Here is a 22,945-nt window from a genome sequence, read left to right as displayed (position 1 = left end):
CTGCTTCTCAAATATTCTTTTACTGTAACCTGAGCCTAAAACATCTGTCGGTCATCTCATCCTTATCCACTTTTTGGTTACTTTCTAGATGAGTACCGTCTGTAACAGGCCATGAAGAATTAATGTCTATTAGACCTTCCTTGATTTTGCTGTTTCAGTAAATATATAAAATGATTATTACCTGTGACTCATTATAACTGTAACTTTGTACTGCTTTAGTACTTAAGTCTTTCACCATTTTTAAAGAATGTCTTAGAAAGGCCTTAAGTGCGTAACCTTGCATTTTTGTTCTTTTCTCAGGTGTTCATGCATCGCCTTAACCAATATGCAGCTGCAAAAATCGATAAGAATATCACAGAGGAGACAGTTAAGGTGAGTGTTGGAGACACAGCTAGGCAGAGACGGCATGGCTGTGAATGAGTCCTCTTTTCTCAGACAGGCCACGTAAACTTTCTTTTATAAACTCAGTTGCAGCAAGCAGCCGGAAATTACAATGACGACCAAATAAAGCTGGCGGCCAGCTTGCGGCGCTCTTTCAGACCTGAAATGGAGGAGTTTTTTTTTGAATGAACAAAAAAAATGCCATATGCAGGAAGCAGCTGTAAACACAGATCTATTTATAACTGATTCCGGAATGAGCAGCGTGATAAAAAGAGATGCTTGTAGTGGGAGCGTTTGTCCCCAAATGATGTGCTTCTACTTCTTCTCCCTGGGGAAGAAACACATTCATTCATTCATTATTTTATTTTTTAAAGTTCTCAGGGCATGTCACCTTGCCTACATTTGAGCCCTGTGTTGTGTTTGTGCTGGGCAAGCCTGGAGAAGGATGTCAACTCTGTCCATTCTGGGGTTCTGAGGTGGGAAGAGGTGATGGTCTTATAGCTGGGGCATTGTGTGATGTGATGTCTCTTGCTTCCAAAGTCACAGCATGGAAAATGTGCTCAGTCCCACATAAGTACCAATGTGAACTGGGGATAAGCAGGACTTTTTTTTTTTTTTTTTTTGCGGCTGCATTCTATGGGAAGCCCAGTTAACTACACATATTTTATTGATTCCAAAGAAAATCACCCAGCAGGGCCCAGTGTCACAAATGTGAAGAGTATTGGTAGAGCTTTATGTAGTGCTGCTCTGAGTGAATTGTCCTTAGTTACCCTATGAGAAAGCTTTTTTTTTTACAAACACCCACTGCCCTTTGAATAAGGGAACATCTTGTTAGTTTTAAATTAATCTAAACTTGTCCCAAACGAGTTTCGATTTGCAGTCCACTGCATTTTTCTCTGCGTGGGCTTCGCTGGATGTTTCTTCTGTTCTTCTGTGTGTGTTTCAGCCCAGCAGTAATAGGCTCTTAATCCCGTAGCCATCCTCTGCTTGGATGTGTACTACATTTTACATCAACCAGACATCTGTGAAAGCCATCCTTGTTTTCTGAACATTCCAGGCATTCAGAAAGCTCTGGAAATGCCACCTGGTTTCCATTGGTCTTCTCAAGGATAGGGGAACATCTTCAAAGTTTGTTGATCAGAATCTTACCACTAGTGTGAAGTGTGACCTTAAGGGGTTAATCGGTCCTCTTTCCTCTTGATGCTCAACTGGTCTGAGTGTGATTGTAATTTTTCATTTCTCATTAAAGGACATGAGAAAGAGCAAGGTTACCCACTAATCCTTGGTAACACTCTGTGCTGGCGCTGATGTGTTAGCCCCTATGCTACATTCTCTCAGCTCTCACCGTGTTCCTCTTGATGTTCCCAGGTGCTGTTTTCCAACATTGAGGAGATCCTCTCCGTGCACAAGGACTTCCTGTCTATGGTGGAGGAGCTGCTCCACCCAGACCCCCATGCACACCACGAAGTGGGCCGTTGCTTTCTGCACTTTGTAAGGCTCGCTCCTCACCAAACTAGCAAGCAAACAACTGTCATAACTTGGAAAAAACGCAGTGACATCACCCCAAAAAAAGTGACAATGAAATATCGTTTGATTAAAACATGCTCGGTAACATGCAGTAAATGGATGCGTTTACCTTCTTTATTCCGCAGGCTTGGCTTGAAACCATCAATCTCAACACAAATAACTTGTTTTCTAAAACTAACAGCCAGTCGAGTGAGAACACCGAGATTGGAGTTTTTCCTGTAAATGAAGACTTCAGCAAAAATGGCTGATTTATTTTTTCCTGTTATTTATGGCAGGGATATTCATTGTTCTCACACGCATACAGTTACAGAGCTAGAAAAACAGAAGGAGAAGTTGTAGAAAATCAAATGAATGGTATCACTTTATGGACAAGGGCTTTATTTTTGGACTTCAGAGGTAGAAGTGGGAGTAAATTGGTGCGGATAGCACTCTGTTTCCAGTTCCCCCTGCAGGGACATGATTTGTTTATTAGCAAGTGAGGGCGCACCCCCCCATCATTCCATGTGCATGTCGGTGTGTGTGACGTGCGTGGGACCAGACTCATTGCCGACCCTCTCGCTCCCTGTACACCTCTAATGGGCCCCCTCCCCTTCCACCCACAGAGGAGCCGCTTCCAGATTTACGATGAGTACTGTGGGAACCACGAGAAGGCCCAGAGGCTGCTGCTGGAGCTGAACAAGATCCGCAACGTGCGCACGTGTCTGCTGGTAGGGTGCTCAGTTCTGCACCAATCGAACCTCCCAGTGCTGGGAAATAGTCTTTTAAAATACTTTTTCACCGCACATATTGAGCTACTCTTTGCCAGCTTTATCTGCCTACCTGTTAAATATGTTTGTCAGAGACGTTTTTTAATATTTCCCAAGAATCATCTTGAAATTCTGTTCATCATGCATGCAACTGCTGCTTGTATTTGTTAATGCAGTAAGTGCCTTTTTCCTGGTTTCTCATTCCTTCCATCAGTATTATATTTTTGATCAAATAATAATTATTATCTGAGATGTTTTAATACTGTTTAATGGCTGGTATGCCTACACCCACTTTTGTGGTAACAAATGGTGACCATGCTAAATCTATAGGAAAAGGGGCTAAATTGTAGGGAGCAGAGTTTCTGGGCCTTATATTCAGGACAAAGCCGGAGTCAGAATTTGGGCTGCTTGGAGTGTAAATCCCTGTAGTTCTCACCTTTTTCAACCTGCGGTTACCCCTCCCATGCGAATTTGCTCTGGGATGGTGCCAATCTCCACTCCTTCACCCTCCACTTCCAACTCACGTTATGGTCTCAATATATTCGGGGTTTAAGGCCTTTGTTTAAAAAAAGCCACACATTGCTGTTCTGCCCAACTGCAGCTAAAATGAAATAAGAGTGCTGCAGTAGCAGAAAGCAGGAAAATTGTACACAGTAGTGTTTCCGGACACTGGATGAGGAATTTTCCAAATCCCTATTCACAATTCAGTTTGGTAAATGAGTACCAACAGATGAAAAAAATAATGAAAGGAGACTTTTTTTGAGAGCCGACAGTCCTGTTGCGAGAGGAAATGTTGACTAGATGCCAGGACTTTAGTGCCTCTCTGTCCAGGGCAGCGCTGCCATGTTAACTGTATTGAATTTAACAATGATGTTTGATACTGACCTTGGCAGAGCCGGAGTACCGGCCAGCAGGGGGGCTTGTGTAACCCAGCTGAAAGAGGCTAGACCTAGGGAAATGGACAGTCGGCTCTTGCTTGAGTAGGAGTGGTGGGAATCGGTCCACCCAGTGATACTTGTGTCCATCTTTGTGTGTGTGTGTGTGTCCCTTCTGTCCCAGAACTGCATGCTATTGGGAGGGAGGAAGAATACGGAAGTGCCACTGGAAGGGTATCTTGTCGCACCAATTCAGAGGATCTGCAAATACCCCCTCCTCCTTAGGGTAAGTGTGTCTCCTTTGGGTCAGGATGTCTCCTCAGAGCTAGTGTTTCTCCTTAGAGTAAGGGTGCCCTCTTACAATTTATGTATCTTCATAGAGAAAGTTTGTCTCCTTAGAGTTAGGGTATCTCCTCAGAGTTAATGTGTCTCATAACTTCGTTGAGTAAGTGTGTTTCTTTAGTGTGTGTGAATCAGCTGCTATGTCAGGGCTCACACTAATTGACCACAAATGATTCCTTTCCAATTTTCCTCACCAACATTATGGAGGTTGCGTATACAGGTGGTCCCCGATTTACGATGGGGTTACGTTTCCTGAAACCCATCATAAATCGAAAACATCGTTAGTCGAAATGCATTTAGTATACCTAAAACACACCTCTGCGTGACAGACTGGGAGATGCGGATCGCTGCTGCTGCCCAGCATCGCGAGAGAGTATCGCTCTGCATATCGCTTGCCCAAGAAAACATCAAAATTCGAAGTATGGTTTCTACTGAATGTCTATCACCAGCTCACCAGCGTAAAGTCAAAAAAATTGTAAGTCGAACCATCGTAAATCGGGGAGCACCTGTACTCGTTATTCAGTACAATCTCATAATTAAATAAGAATTGCAGCCACTTGGCAATAAATGGCAATGGAGGAGAGTAAAAGCAGGGCCCCTAATAAAAATCACCTTCACAAAAATGAACAATCATTTTTACAACTTAGTTTAAACATGTAACTGGCTTACTGTCATATCAACTAATGCTACACTAGCACAGTGTCATTTAAAGCAATTGAGAAGAACTTTAGTGCCCTGTAGCACCTGTATAAAAGATTTCTCAGCGATACTTCTAAAGTAGCATTTACTTTTAAACCTCCATAATAAGAAAGTACACAACATTTCAAAATCACGAACATATTTATTAATAAACTAATTATTGAATAGAAATGTTTTATTTTAATATTACCGTCACATATTGAGCTGTGACAGGTGTGCTGGTAGCAAAGATTCAGCGAGATGCCGGCAAAAATACAGTATCATCAATAAATTACTGAATCTTGTTGCTGTTGCTGCCTGTTCACATACATTTCACTTTGTACTGTTTCACTGTTCGTTTTGGTCCATTATTTCACTTCAGTAGCATTTTCTGTTTGAACCAGGTTCGGGTGCCGGGAAAGGCCTACCGGTATCCGTGTTCTGTCATTATCTACTAACGTCTGTTTGTTTTGTCAAGGAAGTATGACAAACACATGCAGTTGACTGTTAGAAGTAATCATATTTATTGCAGTTTTCAAAAATCATTTCTGTAATCTCTTTACTTACCATTCAATAACTTAACATTTCCATTTTGCCGATTAGCTCGTATTGCGAAACCAGGAGGCGTGAACTGCTGGGTGTGTTTCTATGTGGGAGTCCGTGGGAACAACCAACTCAACAGGGGTGTTTTATTGTGTAATAGGGTGAACGATTATATATATTGCAAAATAAGGATTTTGGTAACAAACAAAAGAATGTTTTGTACGTATTTTGTTGGGGGGGGCCGGGTCCTGCTCTGTGGTGGGTCTGGGGCTCGAGTCCTGCTTGGGGTGCTCTGCGACGGACTGGCGTCCTGTCCTGGGTGTGTCCCCTGCCTGTCCAGCCCTGTGCCCTGTGTTGCTGGGTTAGGCTCCGGTTCCCCGTGACCCCGTATGGGACAAGCGGTTCTGAAAATGTGTGTGTGTGTGTGTGTATTTCAGATTTGGTTTTGGTGAGGGTGTTATGGCGTAGCCAGAGGGGCGGGAATACAACTACAAGAGATGCAGAGAAGGAAGAGAAAAGGAAAAGAGCTGTGTATTGCTCTTGGTGCAGGAGTCTAAGTCCAATGGCTCACATGTCACATTTTCTTTTGTAAATCTTTCTTTATTGTTCACTTTATTTCTGGCTGTGGTTAAAGCATTTTGTTATTGGTGAAGATCATCTTTTTAAGTAAAGAAAAAAAATTATATTTGGTCCTACCAGTTCTGTTCTCCACGGCTGCCTTCATCTGTCATCCATACCCTCACAGTTATTTAACCTAACAGACAATTTTTCACTATAGTGTTTTAGCTGTATAGTATTGAATAAGAACGTAATAATAAACAATGAATAATAAGATTAACTGGTACCCTTAATGTAGTTAATGTGGAAGACATGTCTCCTATCTTGTTCTAAACTTGGCCACAGAACTGAGAGATAAAGCATGAAGCTCCAAGTCTGACCTTCAGTGGAAATCGTACAGCTGAAATTGCCCAAGTGTTCTTGATAACTGCACAGATATAAATCTGCGGTTACACAAACATGTAGGAAACGTACTTCCAAATACTGAAGTTAGACCGATGTGCTGAAACTTGTGTTTAGACTGCGGTAGCCGATTAACATCTCCTTTTTGCATCCGACCGTGATGCTCCAAAGCAATTAATACCAAGAATTCCAGGCATGTAAATTGAGGACAATATTCCAGTTTAGTGGAATAAGTGGAAGGTGAGTCTTACATTTTTTTGTCTGGTTTAAGTGACTTTTTTTAAAGTGACTTTTTCTAATTTTATTTGTCCAGGAGTTGTTGAAGAGGACCCCAAAGAAGCACAATGATTACCCACTGGTTCTGGAGTCGCTGCAGGTCATGAAGGCTGTGTGCTCCAGCATCAATGAGGCCAAGAGGCAGATGGAGAAGCTGGAAGTCCTGGAGGAGTGGCAGTCACACATCGAGGGATGGGAGGTGAGTACAAGAGACCGTGATCCCTCCCCCCCCCACAAACACACATACTCAGCTGATTGTGGCCAGTGTGACCTTAGATTGTAGATTCCATTTAAATGGTCTATCATAGACATAGGAAAGAAAGTTATCCTGTTCTTTGGTAGATGTTCTGACGCTTAGCATTTATCTATTTAAACAGCCCATCCTTAGGACTATTATTCTTGCTTTATCACACAATTTATCTCTTTGAGCCTTTGACTGATTGTGTGTTAAATACCTGGCTCACAGGTAGAACAGCAATAACTCACTTTGAAATGGACCCTTGATTCATTAACTGCTGCTCCACAGTGTGCTGCTTGCGAATAATTTTCAGGAGCCTGTGTAACTGAGGATAAATCAAAGCTCTGGTGTGAAAAGGGAAATACATTTGGTGAGTCCTTGGTTCAGGAGAGGAAAAAAAACCAAGTCTCATTATGTTGCAATTCTTTTAGGTTTGCTGCCAAACTTTAAGTATTAAAATATAAAAGCAAAGTAATCTCCCACTATATGATTTCAGCTGCAAGAATGTTTTTGAGAGATATTCTGCTATCTTGCAAGCAGTCTTTGAAGAATACATAGAAGCCAAATGATTCTATGGATGGAACTTGCACTGCCCCCGTGCAAAATCTAAGGAACTTAATTACCCAGAGGTCCAGGCTACGCATTTCACCAGCGAATTGGAAGTCTGCTTTCTTTTTTCATTTAATGAGACAAGATACGTTCCTCAGATAATCCCATGAAAACGGGCCTCAGAAGACAAACACAGAGAGATTGTTGAAGTGACTGAACTGGGGGTGGCCTGCATAGTTATGTAACTCTTTGGATTCTAGCCCAGGAAGAGCAGATTGAGTCCTGTACCATGCCAGTCAAAAGTTTGGTTACAGTTACAAGAAACTAGTTGTTTCAATGGGGAATTTGGTGAACAAGTTTGACCAAAAATGAGCTGACATTTGTTCCAACTCTTCTGCAACAATTCACGGAGAAGCAGGACACTTTGGGGTTGCTTTACTTTCTTTCTTTACTTTTGAAGGGTACTGCACAAAGAGGTAATATGGTCCTTTTCTATTCGTCAGAAATACTCGATTTTCTCATCACAATTTACTGATTTTTTTCTTGATTAGGTGGATGTCAGCTTGTGTGGAGTTTGTTTTGAAGCTGCTAAGAGCAGGACTTTGCAAGCCATGTCATGCTTTTTGTTGCTGGTCTGGAAAGGGCCATGATAAGAGAACCAGTGAAGCAAGACAAAGTGTTGTGGTTTAGGCTCCAAAATCAAATGGAACAATTTGGTCAAGGCTTGGTTGCTGGTTGGCAAGGACCTAGGGTGAAGAGGGCATAGTTAGAGAGCCTCAGACTGGCACCGGGGCGCTACGACTTGCATAGTGCCAACAGGCACATCAACACCACTCTTACGTAAACCACCCCCAGCACTCTGCACACTTAGATGGAAACGATTACTGGATGGAAAATTTAAAGCGTAAAACACTCCCGTAACGAAATGCCCCCTCACAGGCCCGCCAATGAGTGGCTGATGGATCCTTTCTTGTGCCAGCAGCTAGTTGAAGAATAATCCATTGTATGTCAGTTGCATGCAGAAGTGCACCATTTGGAAAGCTGAAGGAGACCTCAACTGGAAGTAATATGTAGTACGGAGAGGGTGTGGAACACGTAGTGTGTGGACAATGTCAGTCACCATGCAGATGAGTCCTGATCTCATGTCTGCAGCTGTGTGTGCACACACACAGTCATTGTAAGTCGTAAGCCACAAAATTATCTGAAGGCTGCTGCTTCATGTGCCAGTCCCAGTACCCTGAGCAAGGAGCTCAACAAAAATTACTCTAGAAATGAAAAAAGAGTTTCATGAGAGCTTTCCATTTAGCTGATGCCTTTCTCCACAGTGAGTTAGAACACTAAACTACTTATTTATATTTATACAGCTGGAAAGTTTCAGTAAATACATTGCTTAAGGGCACTAAGGCTAAAGGTGGGATGTGAAGAGGCAACCTTCGAGTCCAAAGGCAGTAGAAGTAACCACTACACTTCTGGCTGCCTCATAAGTTGTTGTGCTGTCTTTCAAATGTATGAGTAGTCTCTTTTTGTCTAGGACAAATTATGTCAAAACATGTTATACAATCAGAAGAGGTCATAATTCTATGAAGATAATTCCCTGGTTGCTACCACCTTGAAGTGTTATTGACACCATTTTTTTTCTGTTTTTTACTTTGATCTTTACAACTTGAATGCCTTATTGATGCACGTTGACTTGAAGCTAGTCATCTAATATAATTTACAATTTACATGCATTGTCCTTGAAAGAAAACTAAACATGCTGTACGTAAGTCTTTTTGGCCAAGACATGACGCACTACTGTTCAGTGTGGCTGTACTGCGTTGTAAAGAAAGAGTCTTTCAATTACACTTGTTCATGTAGTGCAATTTGTTCATGGAATGTCTTTGCTTAAGAAATTAGGTTTTACGAAGTAATGAGTAACCTCTCGGAAGTTGATTACGTATCTTTTTCAGCTCTCGATAGCTCATTAATGGCCCTTTGTCGAAGAGTTTGACACACGCAAGGCTAAGAATAGTGCAGTGTATCAGCGTGAGATGGGTGGGGTACGGCAGGCGTGGGGCCATTCAGCTGCGGCTGTGTGCTGTTTGTTATGCTGCACTTATTAAACACAAACGTTAGTTCACCCAGGGCAACGGCTTCCACTCGAAAAAGTTTCTGTGCCAGATTTGCTTTTTCCTTGAGAAGGACCCAGACTAGAGAAAAGGGAAGGAACTGAGAACTGAGGTCTGGTCCATGTGTGGGCGTGGAGGGAGCTGTGGTAGAACAGTCGAGTGCTTTTTCTCCCTCTCCCCAGTGTGGTTTTCAGTCTCGGCTCATCGTTAGCCAGGCTTGACCCACGGTTTGGCGGCTGCTCTCGTGCAGGTGGGCTGCCGCTGGGAGAGGTCGTGTTGCGAAGCCAGGCTCTGGATGCTGATGGTAAGAGCTTAGCTGCACTGTAACAGATTGGCTTGTGCTTCTCCAGAGAGCCTGCATTACTTTAGGGCTCTTATTAAATATTATATGTATTCAAGTTTTTTTTCCTCCTTCCTGGTTGCTTAACTAAGACAATGAAATTTTTTTTTTAAATAAAATCATGATTAACAACATCTGAACATTGCAACATATCTGGTATTGTAACTCATTGACTTCCCTTGAAATTCATTGGAATAACTAGTATTAGCTGGAGGAATACGTTGGATAGACAGAACCTTGAGGAACTAAAGCTGAAAAGCTTCGCAGTGTTCCTATTCTCCAAAGCTGTCATGTATCAGTACCCTTAGGAGTCAATTTAAAGTTCCAGAATCATTCTTTTTTGTTATTTATTCATTCACCTGACACTTTTCTCCAAATTAGCTTACAGGTGAGGTTTGTAGTAAAAAAATTACATACGGTTATTTACCCGGTTTATACAGCTGGGAAATTTTTAGTGGAAGAAACAGGGTGAATAACTTGCACAGGTGTACAACTGCAGGAATGGGGAGCTAACAACCCCAGGCCCTCCAGTTCCAAGTGAAGGCTTTAACCAGAACTGCTGCCTCCTAATGCTAAATGTAAAGTGAGATAGTTAGAATTAATGGTCAGTGTACAGTGTAAGGAGCCATTCTTGCACTTTGTGATGCCTTTGTGGAGTGTATATGGGCACTATCTTCTCGCACATTTTGCACCTTACAGACGTGTTGGTCTTTTCTTTCGAACGGTGTTGGCCGGAAAGCAGCCAGCTACCCCGCAATGAGGAACGGCGTTCTCTTTCACCTCCTTGTTTTGCTAAGGAACCTCTGCGTCCGCTGGCCTTTCAAGGGTTTTCTGGTTTTTTTGGCTTTTGAAGCGCAGCAGTGTGATGCTGGCCCATGATGCACAGGAAGTCTCCCCCAGAGCTGGGCTTTGTTCTGTGCCGGAAGTGTTGACAGCGGCACTGCAGGAGTTGAGACCGACTGTGGACTGTGGTTCTCGGGCTGCTGTGTCACCTTTGGAACGTGTCTGTGTGATTTAGCCCCCTTCCCCACTGCCACCACTGAAGTTTTCCCCAGACCTCCCACCATCGCACCCTTAGCACTCCCTGAAAGACGGCTGGCGTGGTCCCCGCATCACTGTGGCCGTGGTAATTAAGCGAACATCTGGCCACGACAAAGGACTCCAGGGCAAAGAGCTGCGGAAGGAGAGCGAGAGATGTGGCATGGGATTTTTAACCAGAAGGAAATGCTTAACACGTTCCCTCGCTCTGCCGAAGTGGAGGCTATTTTTAGACATGACACGGGTGATCAAAAGAAGCTGTATATGAAGACAGCGTCATAGGGAAAGAAAAGGAAAATGTGATTTTTGTTTTCTTGGAGAGACATGCCATGTGTTTTCCATACACCCTGTGGAATTTTGCTGGTGTGACTCGTTTGGACATTTTTATTGGATGGGATAGGCTGACTCCGCAGTCATGTTGTATTGGACACAGATAGTCTGCACTACTTTGTATTGAGCGTGCATGGTCTCCCACACATTTGGTTTGGTCTGACCACCATATGTACATACTTTAATGTAACTACTTAGTAGTTTTGCCTTAACCATAAAGCAGAAAAGTGCCTTCCAATATTCAGGACTATATTAGTTCTTCTGATGCATCGGTTAATGTTCAGCATTAATATGATTGTATCCACTAATGTAATTTTGTTTTCCTAAAATTTTTCAAATCCCACATGGATTTTTACTACTTACATCCAACACGTACATCTACATGTCATACACACACACATTGTCTGAAACTGCTTGTTCCAAGTGGGGGGGGGGGGGGGTCATGGTGAACCGGAGCCTAACCCAGCAACACAGGGCACAAGGAGGCTGGAGGGGGAGGGGATACACCCAGGACAGGATGCCAGTCCATGGCAGGGCACCCCAAGTGGGACTCAAACCCCAGACCCACCGGAGAGCAGTACCTGGTTAAACCTGCTGCGCCAGCAGGCAACCCCCCCCAAGCTGTCATATAGTACATTATTAATTTGGGCTGTAATGGATAAAGTATAATTCTGATTACTAGCTGAATGTCTGAATTTATTTCTTCAGGGTTCCAACATCACCGACACCTGCACAGAGATGCTGATGCAGGGCATCTTACTGAAGATCTCTGCTGGAAACATACAGGAGCGTGTCTTCTTTCTATTTGATAACCTCTTGGTGTACTGCAAAAAAAAGAACCGGTAAGTGTTTCAGCTCTTTTCCCAAAAACACACAAATGTTATCTCAGCCAAGAATCCAGTCTATCACCTCCTGTAAAACAGTGCTGTAGCTGATGGCCCATCCTGGCTGCTGCACAGAGCTCAATCAACATACAGCGGTATTCACTGGACCTGAGCCTTCCTTTATAATCTTCAGCTTTAATATAACATGGACATTCTGCAGACCAGCCAAGGTTACTGCCTGAACTATTCAATGTATTTGGGAAAATGCCTACAATTTTCAGGACACATGGAGCATTGCGATCTGCATTTGACGTGCATGTGATTGTGCCTTTTAGTATCTTATTACTATTGCTCTTGTCTTGCTTCCACTGGTGCAACTTGCAGCCGTTTGAAAAATAGCAAGACTGCCACGGAGGGCCCTCGCTATCTGTTCCGTGGCCGGATCAATACAGAGGTCATGGAGGTTGAGAACGTCGATGATGGTACAGGTACGTGGCCTTTTCCTGTAGGACCTCTTGACAATTAATACCAAAAAAAAAAAAAAAATCTTTCCTACTGGTGTCTGAGAACAGGGGAGGTAAGTAATCAGGAAGTGTTTGCTCCGGCAAGCTGGGTGGAAAAATAAACTGATGTCTAAAATACATGCACTGATACCGCTTGTCCCAAGCAAGGTCACAGTGAGCCAGAACCTAATTCAGCAACACAGGGCATAAGGCTGGAGGGGGAGGAAACACACCCAGGACAGGACACCAGCCCGCCACAAGGCACCCCACATGGGACTCGAACCCCATACCCACCAGAGAGCAGACACAGGCCAATCCAGCTGCACCACCACACCCCCCCCGTCTAAAATATTCAGCCGTAAACTCTAGCGCAGTGTTTTACACAGTGAGGGTGAATACAAGTGAATATGTAGTTATATGCAGCCACAGTGCCAACTGGGAAGCAGGACCTGAACTGGTATAGAATGCTATATCGTTTATTTGGGGGGAGGAGAGGGGAGCAACAGGTAGTGTATGGGTTAAAACTGCGTCCTTTTGATTGGAAGGACCCAGATTCAAATCCCACCCAATGCTGTAGAACCCTAAAGCAAGGTACACTAAAATCCCAAGGTTTATAAATGAGTAGGTTTCTTATCACAACAGCTACTAGGAGAGTTTGCGATTCTGTGGACTTTAGCAGCTGTCCTGTATTATTAAGTTCACTGACAGAAAAGTAAAAACCCAAAGCGACTTAAAGAACTTACCATTTCACCTTAAAATTGACTGAAGCAGTTCACATTCAGTAATTTGCTACAAAAAGCACAGCTTTACATTCCAGGACTTGAAGGCACAACACTTTAGTGACAAGTGTAGTTTCTTAATACCTCAGTCACACTACGGCCCCAAAATGTGTTATTAAGCATTTGAGGATTAAAATTTTCAGTTGCAAAAGGCAAAGAAAAACACCATTAACATTTATGAGGTAGTTTTTTAAGGCCTTTTTCAGACATTCAGTTTCAAGGGATGTCTGGATATTTTGGTTTTCAGAATCACTTCAGTATCCTGACACTGATTTCTCCCTAAACGTCATGTACTGGTCCGGATTACTACACTTTAAATACAAAAAGGGCTATTTTTGTTTACCCCCACAGGGAAAGGAAGTTCGGCTCATTTTAATATGCAACAGCTTGTGTCACTTTGCGCTGTGAAGCATAGACTGAACCATTGATTTTTTTTCATTAAATCTTTCTTCCTCGCTTAATTTCAAACACGAAGAGCTGTAATTCTTTTTGAAGAAACCGCTGTGGTTTTCATAATTGGCTCAGTAACCTCCCACTCGTGACAGGAAATCAGTTCTGTACCCGCTGCGATTCCGCCACACTCAATGGGATTTGGAGCTCTTGCGTTGATCTTAAACGGCATCGAGAAAGAGATGCACTGAAAGCTGCCAGTAGCGTCTCACGTTTTCTAAGAAGCCAGAGAGCTAGATGTGTTCCGGGTAACTTGTTAGAGAGACCATGGGATAGAGTGGTCATCTTATACAAGATCCTGTGTATTTTTGCTTGTACTAATTGTTTGTAATGTATGGTTATTGAATAACGAAGTATATTGGTTTCGCTTGGTAAAAATGACTGCGAATTAACCACTAACTGGAAATAAAACCATATGTGACAGTAACACCTACTTCAGCTTTGTAGGTAGCATAGCGGGTAGAGCTGTTACCTTTAGACCTGAAGGGTGAGGTTTCAAATATGATCTCTAGCTGTAGTACCCTTGAGCAAGTTACTTACCTTAAATTACCCAAGTGGGTAAATAATTCTCTGTTGCTTTGGAGAAAAGTGTCACGTAAATGTATAATGTGTTATATAGTGGAGATCAGAAAGCGTTGTAAGAGTACCTGTCTGTTTGTCAATGACATGGCTAAATTATTTGTGGACTACAAATGGTCCCCAACTTATGATGGGGTAACGTTCCGCAAAACTCATCCTAAGTCAAAAATATCGTAAGTCGAAAATGCATTTAATATACCTAACTTATCGAACATCATATCCTAGCATACATGCGATGGCCATTACGGGCTTGCCGCCTTCATGTTGGACAATTAACTTGGGCTTCTCCTCAAGAGTAATTGCCCTCCTCTACTTGTTCCCACCAGTAGCAGCAGACACAGATGGGCATTTTGTAGATGTTATGGATCCACAAAACACAACTGCGTGGCAGACTGGGAGATGCGGATCGCTGCCGCTGCCCAGCATCGCAAGAGAGTATCGCGCCGCATATCGCTTGCTCAGGAAAAAAATCAAAATTCGAAGTATGGTTTCTACTGAATGTCTATTGCCAGCTCACCATCACAAAGTTGAAAAATCATAAGCCGAGCCATCATATGTCAAGGAGCATCTGTATATTATTGATTTGTAGGGTATGGTAAGTGTCGTTGAGTTGTGGCAACTTTATGGTGACTGGTCTTGTGGTTTTCACAGTAAGGAAGGGCTCAGAAGTGGTTTACCAGTGCCTTCTTCTGCACATGTGTCTGGACTCTGGGAGGACACCCACAAGAATATGGGGAAGACATATGAAGTCTGACAGAGCCACATTTGCACCCAGATATGAAACCACAGTCCTGGAGTTGTTAGCCATCAGCATTAACCAGTGGGCCGCTTTGCCACTTTACTGATGATTCATTCTAGGGACAGCAGGTGGTTAGCCTGCCAACTTGCACTTGAAGGACCCAATTCAAATACCACCGCTTGCTCTAGGCCCTTGAACGAGGTACTTACATTTCGTTATTCATTCAGCAGAGATACTTACCCTTACCTTACCGATGTAGTAAACACTACCCAGCTATCCAATCAGGTAAGTTATTGTAAGTAGTTTCACAGCGTAAGTTGCTTTGGAGAAAAGAAGCAGCAAAATAAGTAAAAGGGGCATAATAGAATCATTCTGTCTTACTTTCTTCACTATTTATTATTTCATGGGCCTCAGACCAAGAAACCTCTGTTTACTTTAGAGTTGCCTCACCACTGTGGCTTGCCCGATGATGTGTGGGTAAACTACTATGTGCCCTGGAACAAATTTGAATCCCCGCTGTGCCACACTAGCCTTCTGTGATTAGGAGGCCAAGGGTTCATTAATTAGCCTGTGCTTCATGGAGTGGTGGGATTGCTGGGATCTTGTCCCTCTCAATGCTTACTGCAACAGCTATGATCTTTCAGGTGCTTACAGGTCTGCAGTTGGAACTGAACACGAATATCAGTCTCCTTCGAGTGTGTTGCATCACTGAATGATGCCTGAAGCCTACATAAAGAAACAAGCGATTATTCGTAGCACGCGCTTCGAAGGAGGCCGGTTTTCACCCCTGCTATTGCTGTAGGTGTCATACTCAGAGTAAGAGACAGAAGCTGGTAATTGACCACAACTAAAATGGTAAAAAGGGGTAAAATGCATAAAAAAGATTTGCCTCCTTGCTTAGTTTGTATTTTATTTTAGTGCAAAAACAGAGAGACTCCTTTGTTAATCGGTGTTCAGCGAGGAATCAATTTATAAATAAGCCCATGAGGCATTCTCTTGGATAAAAGTGGAAAATGAGGTCGATAGATGCCTTTCTCCTCCTGCCATCCAGTAATTTAGCGGATTAGAGTGCCAAGTGTTGGAAGAATCTGAGTGGTAGTCGATGAAATGTTCGATTCAGCCTTTGGACATGCCATGTGACTTTGCACTCCTGCATCATCAAACCTCATCCCTTTTTTCTGGTGTGCTGCATCAAGGTGTACATTAGAGTCAGGCAGCTTTTTCCAGTTGCTACTACTGAACCTCTACCGCAATACAGCCTGACCTCCAAATAAGCTGCATTGTTTGTGAAATAAACTCTTTTGTTTCAGACAGCTTTCATTCTGTTGCAACTGCTGAGAATTTCCTGTAGTGGTAACTGATCCTTAATCTCCCATGCCAAAGGCTGTGACCTCAAATATATCACCAAGAGGTTAAAAACTCCTCGAGGACCTTCTAAGATCACTGTCCCCTCCTGTGCAAAACCACCATATTCTCTGGTTCGTGTCCTACCCTAACACCAATATTGTAACTCAACTGGATACTACAAATCGTGGATATCAATGTCCTCCTCAAAATGCAGTGATTCTGACCCTATCACCAACAAACTAAAGCCTGTGATCTGCAGTTACATTTAAATTTATTCATTTAGCAGATGCTTTTCTTCAAAGCGACACACATCTCACAAAAAATATAATGAGGGCATTACATCAACAGAAAGATAGGCTTAGAATGGAGACGTGACTGTAAAGCGCAGTTGATTGGTCACATTCCACTATGTAAACCAATGTACATCACATGAGTAGCTGGATAAAGGAGCTACTAGGAGGATAAAGGTGGTAAAAGAGCATACGTAGCTGCATTAATGGGCAATCTGTAATCACAAAATTGTAACAAACATTTACATCAGATGAGTAGCTGCATGAAGGTTTATCTGTTATTCAACAGTTATCACAAAATTACAGAGCATGAACATTTACACATTAACTTGCACTTAAGAGATCGTGGGAGAGGTGAGTCCGAAAGAGGTGAATTTAAAAACTCTTGTTAAATTCCATGAGAGATTCAGCAGTTATGAGTGAGAGACAGAGGTCATTCCCCCATATCCGAGCCAAAACCGAAAACCTTTGTGCTTTTGATTTTGGACCTTCTGTGCATGAGACCACCAAGTGGATAGAGATGGAGGAGTGTAGCAGTCTGTTGGTGTGTAGCGAATGATCAGGTCTTGTAGATATTGGGGGGCAGTTCCATTGATGCTCTTGTAGGCCATAACCAGAGTCTTGAATTTTATCCGGGCAACTAAAGGAAGCCAATGCAGAGAGGCGCAGAGGAGATACAACACAAAGCAAAATCATCAGCAGTGAGAGAAGAGGGAGGAGGAGCAGGAGGAGGGCAGAGAAGGTGGCGTAGAGTCTGTGTGGTTTGTTAATTGCAGACTGCAGTTTGTTATGGATGAAGGTGGTTTTAGCTGGAGAGACAGCAGAACGGAACGTCGCTGAGAGATCCTTGTAAACATCCAGGTCCGAGCGAGTCTTTGATTTTCGCCATCGTCACTCTTCAGCCCGGAGCTTGGTCCCGTTGGCACGTAGTACTTCAGACAGCCATGGGGTTGAACTGGGGCGTGCTCGTCTGGAAGTTAGGGGACAGAGAGAGTATAGAGAGGAGGATAGGGCAGAGAGAAAAACACTGGTAGCATTGTCTGGGTACAGCTCTGATAATTGTGCAGCAGAAGGGAGAGAGGATAGTGTGGCAGAGGAGTGGCAGGAGGGTGAGAGATTTTAGGTTGCAGCGGAAGGTGACAATGAGTGCAGAAGCAGGAGAGGGGTTAGTACTGATTCAGGGCTGGAGGGACTGGAAGGAAATGAAGAAATGATCAGAGACATGCAGCAGAATAATAGAGAGGACGGGACAGCCGCAGTCCTGTGGTTTTAATATAATACCTTTCGTACACCAGAATTATTTTGCTTTGACCGTTTACTTGTTGTACACTGTACACGAATCCACCTAATTGTTTAAAATGCTGGAATTACATTACTTTTAGTGAACCTAAAAATGCAACATTTCACAAATCAAACTGGAGCCACATTTTCACAGCTGTCTACTTTTACTCATTGTCTCTCTTTTTCTTATTCCAAGATTTCTTTGTTTGGCTTCTTTTCAAAATTTAGAAAATGCCTCTAACATTGTGCTCCGTTAATGTATTTCAGCTTGTTTCTTTTAAAGTTACAGCTGTCTTGTGCAGTAATTATAGTAATCAACAAATCTTTCAATTTAATAATAGAGTTTTGTGAATTTTTATGTTTCAATTTTGATTCTTTTTTTCTAAACATGTTTTTTACTTTGTTTTCAAAGCGTTCACTTGAAATTACAGTCACCCGATCGTTTGTGTTTTTTAGAAACAAAGCAGGTACAAAAGGCTGAAGCAAACTAACAGAAGGATAGCAAACATGTGGATCTGTGTTGTAAACCGCACAAAATTGAAGGAAGTCAGATGTATATTGTTGTCAGTTCACTGCGGTACGAAAGCTGGTGTAACAAATAATTGTTCTGATTTTTTTTCCCCCTGTGCTACAGCTGACTACCACAGCAGCGGGAACATTGTGAACAACGGATGGAAGATCCACAACACAGCGAAGAACAAATGGTTTGTCTGCATGGCGAAGACGCCGGAGGAGAAGCAGGAGTGGCTGGAGGCCATCCTGAAGGAACGTGAAAGGAGGAAAAGTGAGTAGCATGAGGGACAAACTCAAACCTCCCTCCATTAGTCACGTCGTGATCAATTAATCTGAAGGTGAGATGTGCTAAGCAATTAGCGAACAGCCGTGAAAGCCATTATCGTTGGGCTGTTCATCTCCATTATATTAGAACATAATGCTCAAGTCTCATGACACAGGAAGATAGGCAACCTTTTTGTCATTTTGAAAAATATTTGACATTTTTTTCCTTGTAAAGAATAAAAGCTCTGCGGAATGTTTTCTTTTGGTATTGGATATCTTTATGAGTTTTTATCATGGGACTTCTCTATTTTTATGCAAGAAGGTTCTTTGTCTGCTTTTGTAAGAAATGCTAGGGTGTTGGTCATTTTAGAGACAGGGTCATGTGGGCTGATGTCTTGTTTTTTGAACCTGTATTGTGAAAAGTGAGAAAGGGTTATCTGTATTGTTTTTGTGACTTCCTGTCTAGCATTTAATGGAAAACAAGTTATCAAAAAACATATTACTTTAAAACCTGTTTGGAATAAGATGTGAGGGTCCAATCAAGAGTTCAAATGACCACAGCTGGGTCTCTCTAACCTATGACCTCTTTGCTTCTATTTCTCCAGCGCTGAGATTGGGAATGGAGCAGGACACCTGGGTTATGGTGTCGGAAAAAGGAGAAAAGCTCTACAACATGATGACTGCCCAAGGTCACCTCATCAAAGACAGGAAACGCAAGCTCACAACCTTCCCCAAGTGCTTTCTTGGGAGGTAAGATTTTGTAATGCTAATGGACACTAAAGGACTAAGCAAGGGACAGGTAGTAGGGTCGTGGTTAGTACTACTTTCTGTTTCTCCAAAGGTCACAGGTTTGATCCCCACCTCTGGCTGTAGTACCCTTGAGCAAGGTGCTTACCCTAAATTGTTCCAGTAAAATTAACCAGCTGTATGACTGGGTAAATAATTGTAAGTTTGTACTAAGTGTAATCTTAACATTGTAAGTTGCTTTGGAGAAAAGTGTCAGCTAAATGTAAATGATCCTTACATTTCCAACTACTGTTCACTTTGTTTACAAAAAACAGGATATGGGTCAGTGCTCTGATCCGAATCCGGGTCATGGCAACACGTTATTGCAAGGTCTTTACATGCCATGGGGGCAACTAGTTGTGTACTGCTTTTGGATCCAAAGGTCACAGGTTTGATCCTCACCTGTGGCAGTAGTACTCTTGAGCAAGGTACTTACCCTAAATTGTTCCAGTAAAATTACCCAGCTGTATGAATGGGTAAAAGATTGTAACCTTAACGTTGTAAGTTGCCTTGGAGGAAAGCATCAGCTAAACAAATACATTTTTAAACCTTGTATTCCATAAAGTTAGGATACAGCATTAACGCAAGAAATCTGAGATAATTCTGCTTTGCTCGTTGTTAATGACAGAATGAAAAAAGGAGCTCTGGAATTTGGTTTTGTGTTAAAATTATCATGTGGAAAATACTTATGAAGTACTGTGTAAGACTGTGTGAATAATGAAGGCACTTAATGAGTGCGCTCACAATGATGAGTGTCTCTGAACTTTTGGCAGAAGTCTGTCTGTGGGATAATATCATCAATGGATTCCAGCTTGTATTATGGCCTTTATGTGTCTGCCATTTTTTAAAAACTTGACATAAGGTGTGAATTGTTTCTGTCCATATTTATATTGGACTATTTAATACTTTCCTTTATAACACAAGTTATTAATGACAAATGATTGCCTGCTCAGTGGGATTAGCCCTGTCGTCCCCTCTCCCTTCACCTTGAAAGCCATTCAAGCTTCTAAAGAAGAAAAGTCTCTGTTCTGTTCTTCCTCTGGAGAATGATTAGGAGTGTGCCCTTCTTCCATTTAGTCGCAGGGAAATAAAACCCGGGATTTATTTATAAAACTTGTTTCAAGTTTGTCACTGGAGTATCATGGCACCCTCCACCCTTTGAATACAGTCATAAATCACCGATGTCCCTGAATGGTGGGATGAGTCAGTGTGTCTATACGTTGTAAGTTGATCGAATGTCTTCTGTGTTATAAAATTGAATTTGGCCAGGCTATGCAGAAAGAAACTGGAGAAGGAACTAACTGCCAGGCCATTACATTTTCAGAGACTTTATAGAGGTATGAAAGTGTATAAAAACTGCTCAGACAGTATGCTGAATAGTTTGGGTTTGTTTCTGTTACTTTTTAATGTTTGCAGGTAAATCTTTGGTTTAAGGAAATTCTTAGGACGTTGTTTAAATAAGTCTAGACATTGGCCTGTTTACCTGTCTTCATTCCCTTCCTGATGTGAGATGTAAATAAGGCACGCTCTTCACTGTTTTGTTGCGAAAGCTTTTTCAGTCCCGTCCTAACTGGTGCTTTTTCGTTAGCCTTCTCTTGGCATCGTAATCTCTGCTTTTGCCTAGCAGAAATTCATGCGGCCTCTTTGTTGTCTTTTAACAGCTTTATTCAGAGATCGCTTGTGTTTGATGTTGTTAGAGGTATATGCCCTCGTTCTGGATAGATTGTCCAGTATTACTGACTAGGACAGCCTTGCTTTTCATGAGTGCATTCTTGCCACGTCAGTGGGTAGATCCGTGTCCAAAGTACTCCAGCATCTAACTTTGAAGTTTCTTCTGTAAGAAGGGCCACTACCTAGAGACAAAACTATGGTGGTTTGTGTTGCTACCCTTAAAAAGTCCAAGAGAGAAGGCTTCAATCTCAGACTAGCATAGCTGTGGCTACACTGGACCGTATAGGGGGTTTTTGGCATCGAGAAAGCACTTTTCTCTTTTTCTCTCTCCAGACAACGTGGGATCCTGAGCACCACGTTTGAGGAATGCCTCGGTCAGCTAAATGAATTAAAGGGAACAAGCGAGGCCTGGGAATGACCACATGGCTTGTGTCTGGGGAGTCCATATGGAGGGAGAGTATGCAGTCAAGAACCTGATGGTGCTCTGTGGCATCGCTATTCTGGTAGACGAACGTTATTCTCCGACTGCACCCAGAACAGCACTGGTCGCCTTTAACCATCATCCCAAGGCTTGTAACGTATACACACACACAGTTCCTAGGGAATCGAAAAGATATTCCTCTGATTAAAACCACAAGGCCGTCGACTGGGTCCTTTGTTCTCGTAGCTTATACAACATGGGCTTTTCTAAGGCTGTCCTTTGTACCGAATGCTTTTCAAGTGAATCGCTATTTTTGCGTCTTTATTAGGCAGGCCTTTAACTTGGGCTCTGTTATTAGTGGTCTGATGTGAAGACTCAAAACTGATGTCGTTCTGCTCTGGGATTTCCTATGGCCTGCTTTGAAACCTGAAACTTAAGGTCTCATTCGGTTGCAATTCTCAGCTACCATTAATACATAACAATCTAGAAGCAAAGAATGATATCAGTCTGTTTATAGGTCACTTGTTTTGCATAACCAAAGTTTGCAAATCAAGAAATATCTTAATCTAATTTAACATTGTGTCTTGTGTTTCATGACAGCATGCCCGTCATTCAGATTCCCATTGTCAGAAAATTGTGAAAATATCAATTTTATTGGTTTAGCTATCATATGTGGAACTCCTTCGCAGAAGCAAACCTTGGGCCTGTGAGACGTGCGTGCAGTTTTTTTCATTTCTGGCATTTTGCGTTTACTGTGCCAGTAAACAAGACTGGAGCGCTTGTAAGAGCTTTCCAATATCGCATCACGTCCTTCCTAAGTGATTGTGGGAAACGGTTTGAGACTGTCGCACATTGCGCTTCATTACGTAACCTGCCCCCGCAAGACAAATGACTAAGAGAGCTCTGGATCCAAAATGTTCTCTGGACTTGCACCCATGACCTTTCAACCTGTGGCTGAGAGATAGAAGCTGTGACCACAGCTGGGGAGTTTGAGAGGTGCTCTGGTGAGGGCAGAGCTGAGTCAGGTGGTGTGGGTAACTCTCCGAGGAGAGGGGAACATGTAGGGGACTTTTCTGTCCCACTGTGCAAACTCCGGAAGGCCATTTGGAAGGATTTGTGTTTCCTTTGGCTTTGAGTGTGGAGGCTGCAGTTTTGACTACGATGACCTCCATCATGCTGGGCTTCCTTTTTTCAAGGTGCTACTTATGCATCCGTCTTGGACCGAAACCACAAACTTACATTTGGAATGACAAAGTTGGAGAGGTTCGCAAGCCATTATAAAACATCCTGTGTATTGGTCCTTTTGCTACAAACTGCTGGTTTTTTTTTTCAGAGTATAAATGGGGCAACTGTTTACTCAAAATAATGCTGATTGTTGTAGTGTTTGGGCAGTGATATTTCTTTCATGCTTGCGTTAATACACAGTGAGTTTGTGTCCTGGCTGATGGAGATTGGGGAGACAGACAATCCAGAAGAAGGTGTGCACCTGGGTCAAGCCTTGCTGGAGAATGGGATCATTCATCACGGTAAATCTGCTCCAATTCCAGTGACCCGTGGCTCCCCTTGG

At 42.7% G+C, this 22,945-nt stretch overlaps 1 protein-coding gene across 1 annotated transcript in view; it reads left to right on the top strand.

Annotated features, from left to right (window-relative positions):
* prex2 (phosphatidylinositol-3,4,5-trisphosphate-dependent Rac exchange factor 2) overlaps window positions 1-22,945 on the top strand; it is a 97,704-nt gene that overhangs the window by 19,211 nt on the left and 55,548 nt on the right. Inside the window, exons 2-11 of the mRNA XM_018754283.2 lie at window positions 301-372; window positions 1,750-1,872; window positions 2,511-2,615; window positions 3,714-3,815; window positions 6,366-6,527; window positions 11,640-11,773; window positions 12,140-12,243; window positions 18,358-18,507; window positions 19,106-19,250; window positions 22,804-22,904. Coding sequence (XP_018609799.1) covers window positions 301-372; window positions 1,750-1,872; window positions 2,511-2,615; window positions 3,714-3,815; window positions 6,366-6,527; window positions 11,640-11,773; window positions 12,140-12,243; window positions 18,358-18,507; window positions 19,106-19,250; window positions 22,804-22,904 — 1,198 coding nt within the window. The remainder of the gene's footprint in view (window positions 1-300; window positions 373-1,749; window positions 1,873-2,510; window positions 2,616-3,713; window positions 3,816-6,365; window positions 6,528-11,639; window positions 11,774-12,139; window positions 12,244-18,357; window positions 18,508-19,105; window positions 19,251-22,803; window positions 22,905-22,945) is intronic.

This window comes from Scleropages formosus, chromosome 9 (assembly GCF_900964775.1).
Source record: "Scleropages formosus chromosome 9, fSclFor1.1, whole genome shotgun sequence".
NCBI classification, from domain to species: domain Eukaryota; kingdom Metazoa; phylum Chordata; class Actinopteri; order Osteoglossiformes; family Osteoglossidae; genus Scleropages; species Scleropages formosus.
The sequence above is the reverse complement of the archived record's forward strand: the minus strand, read 5'-3'. Positions and strand labels throughout refer to the sequence as shown.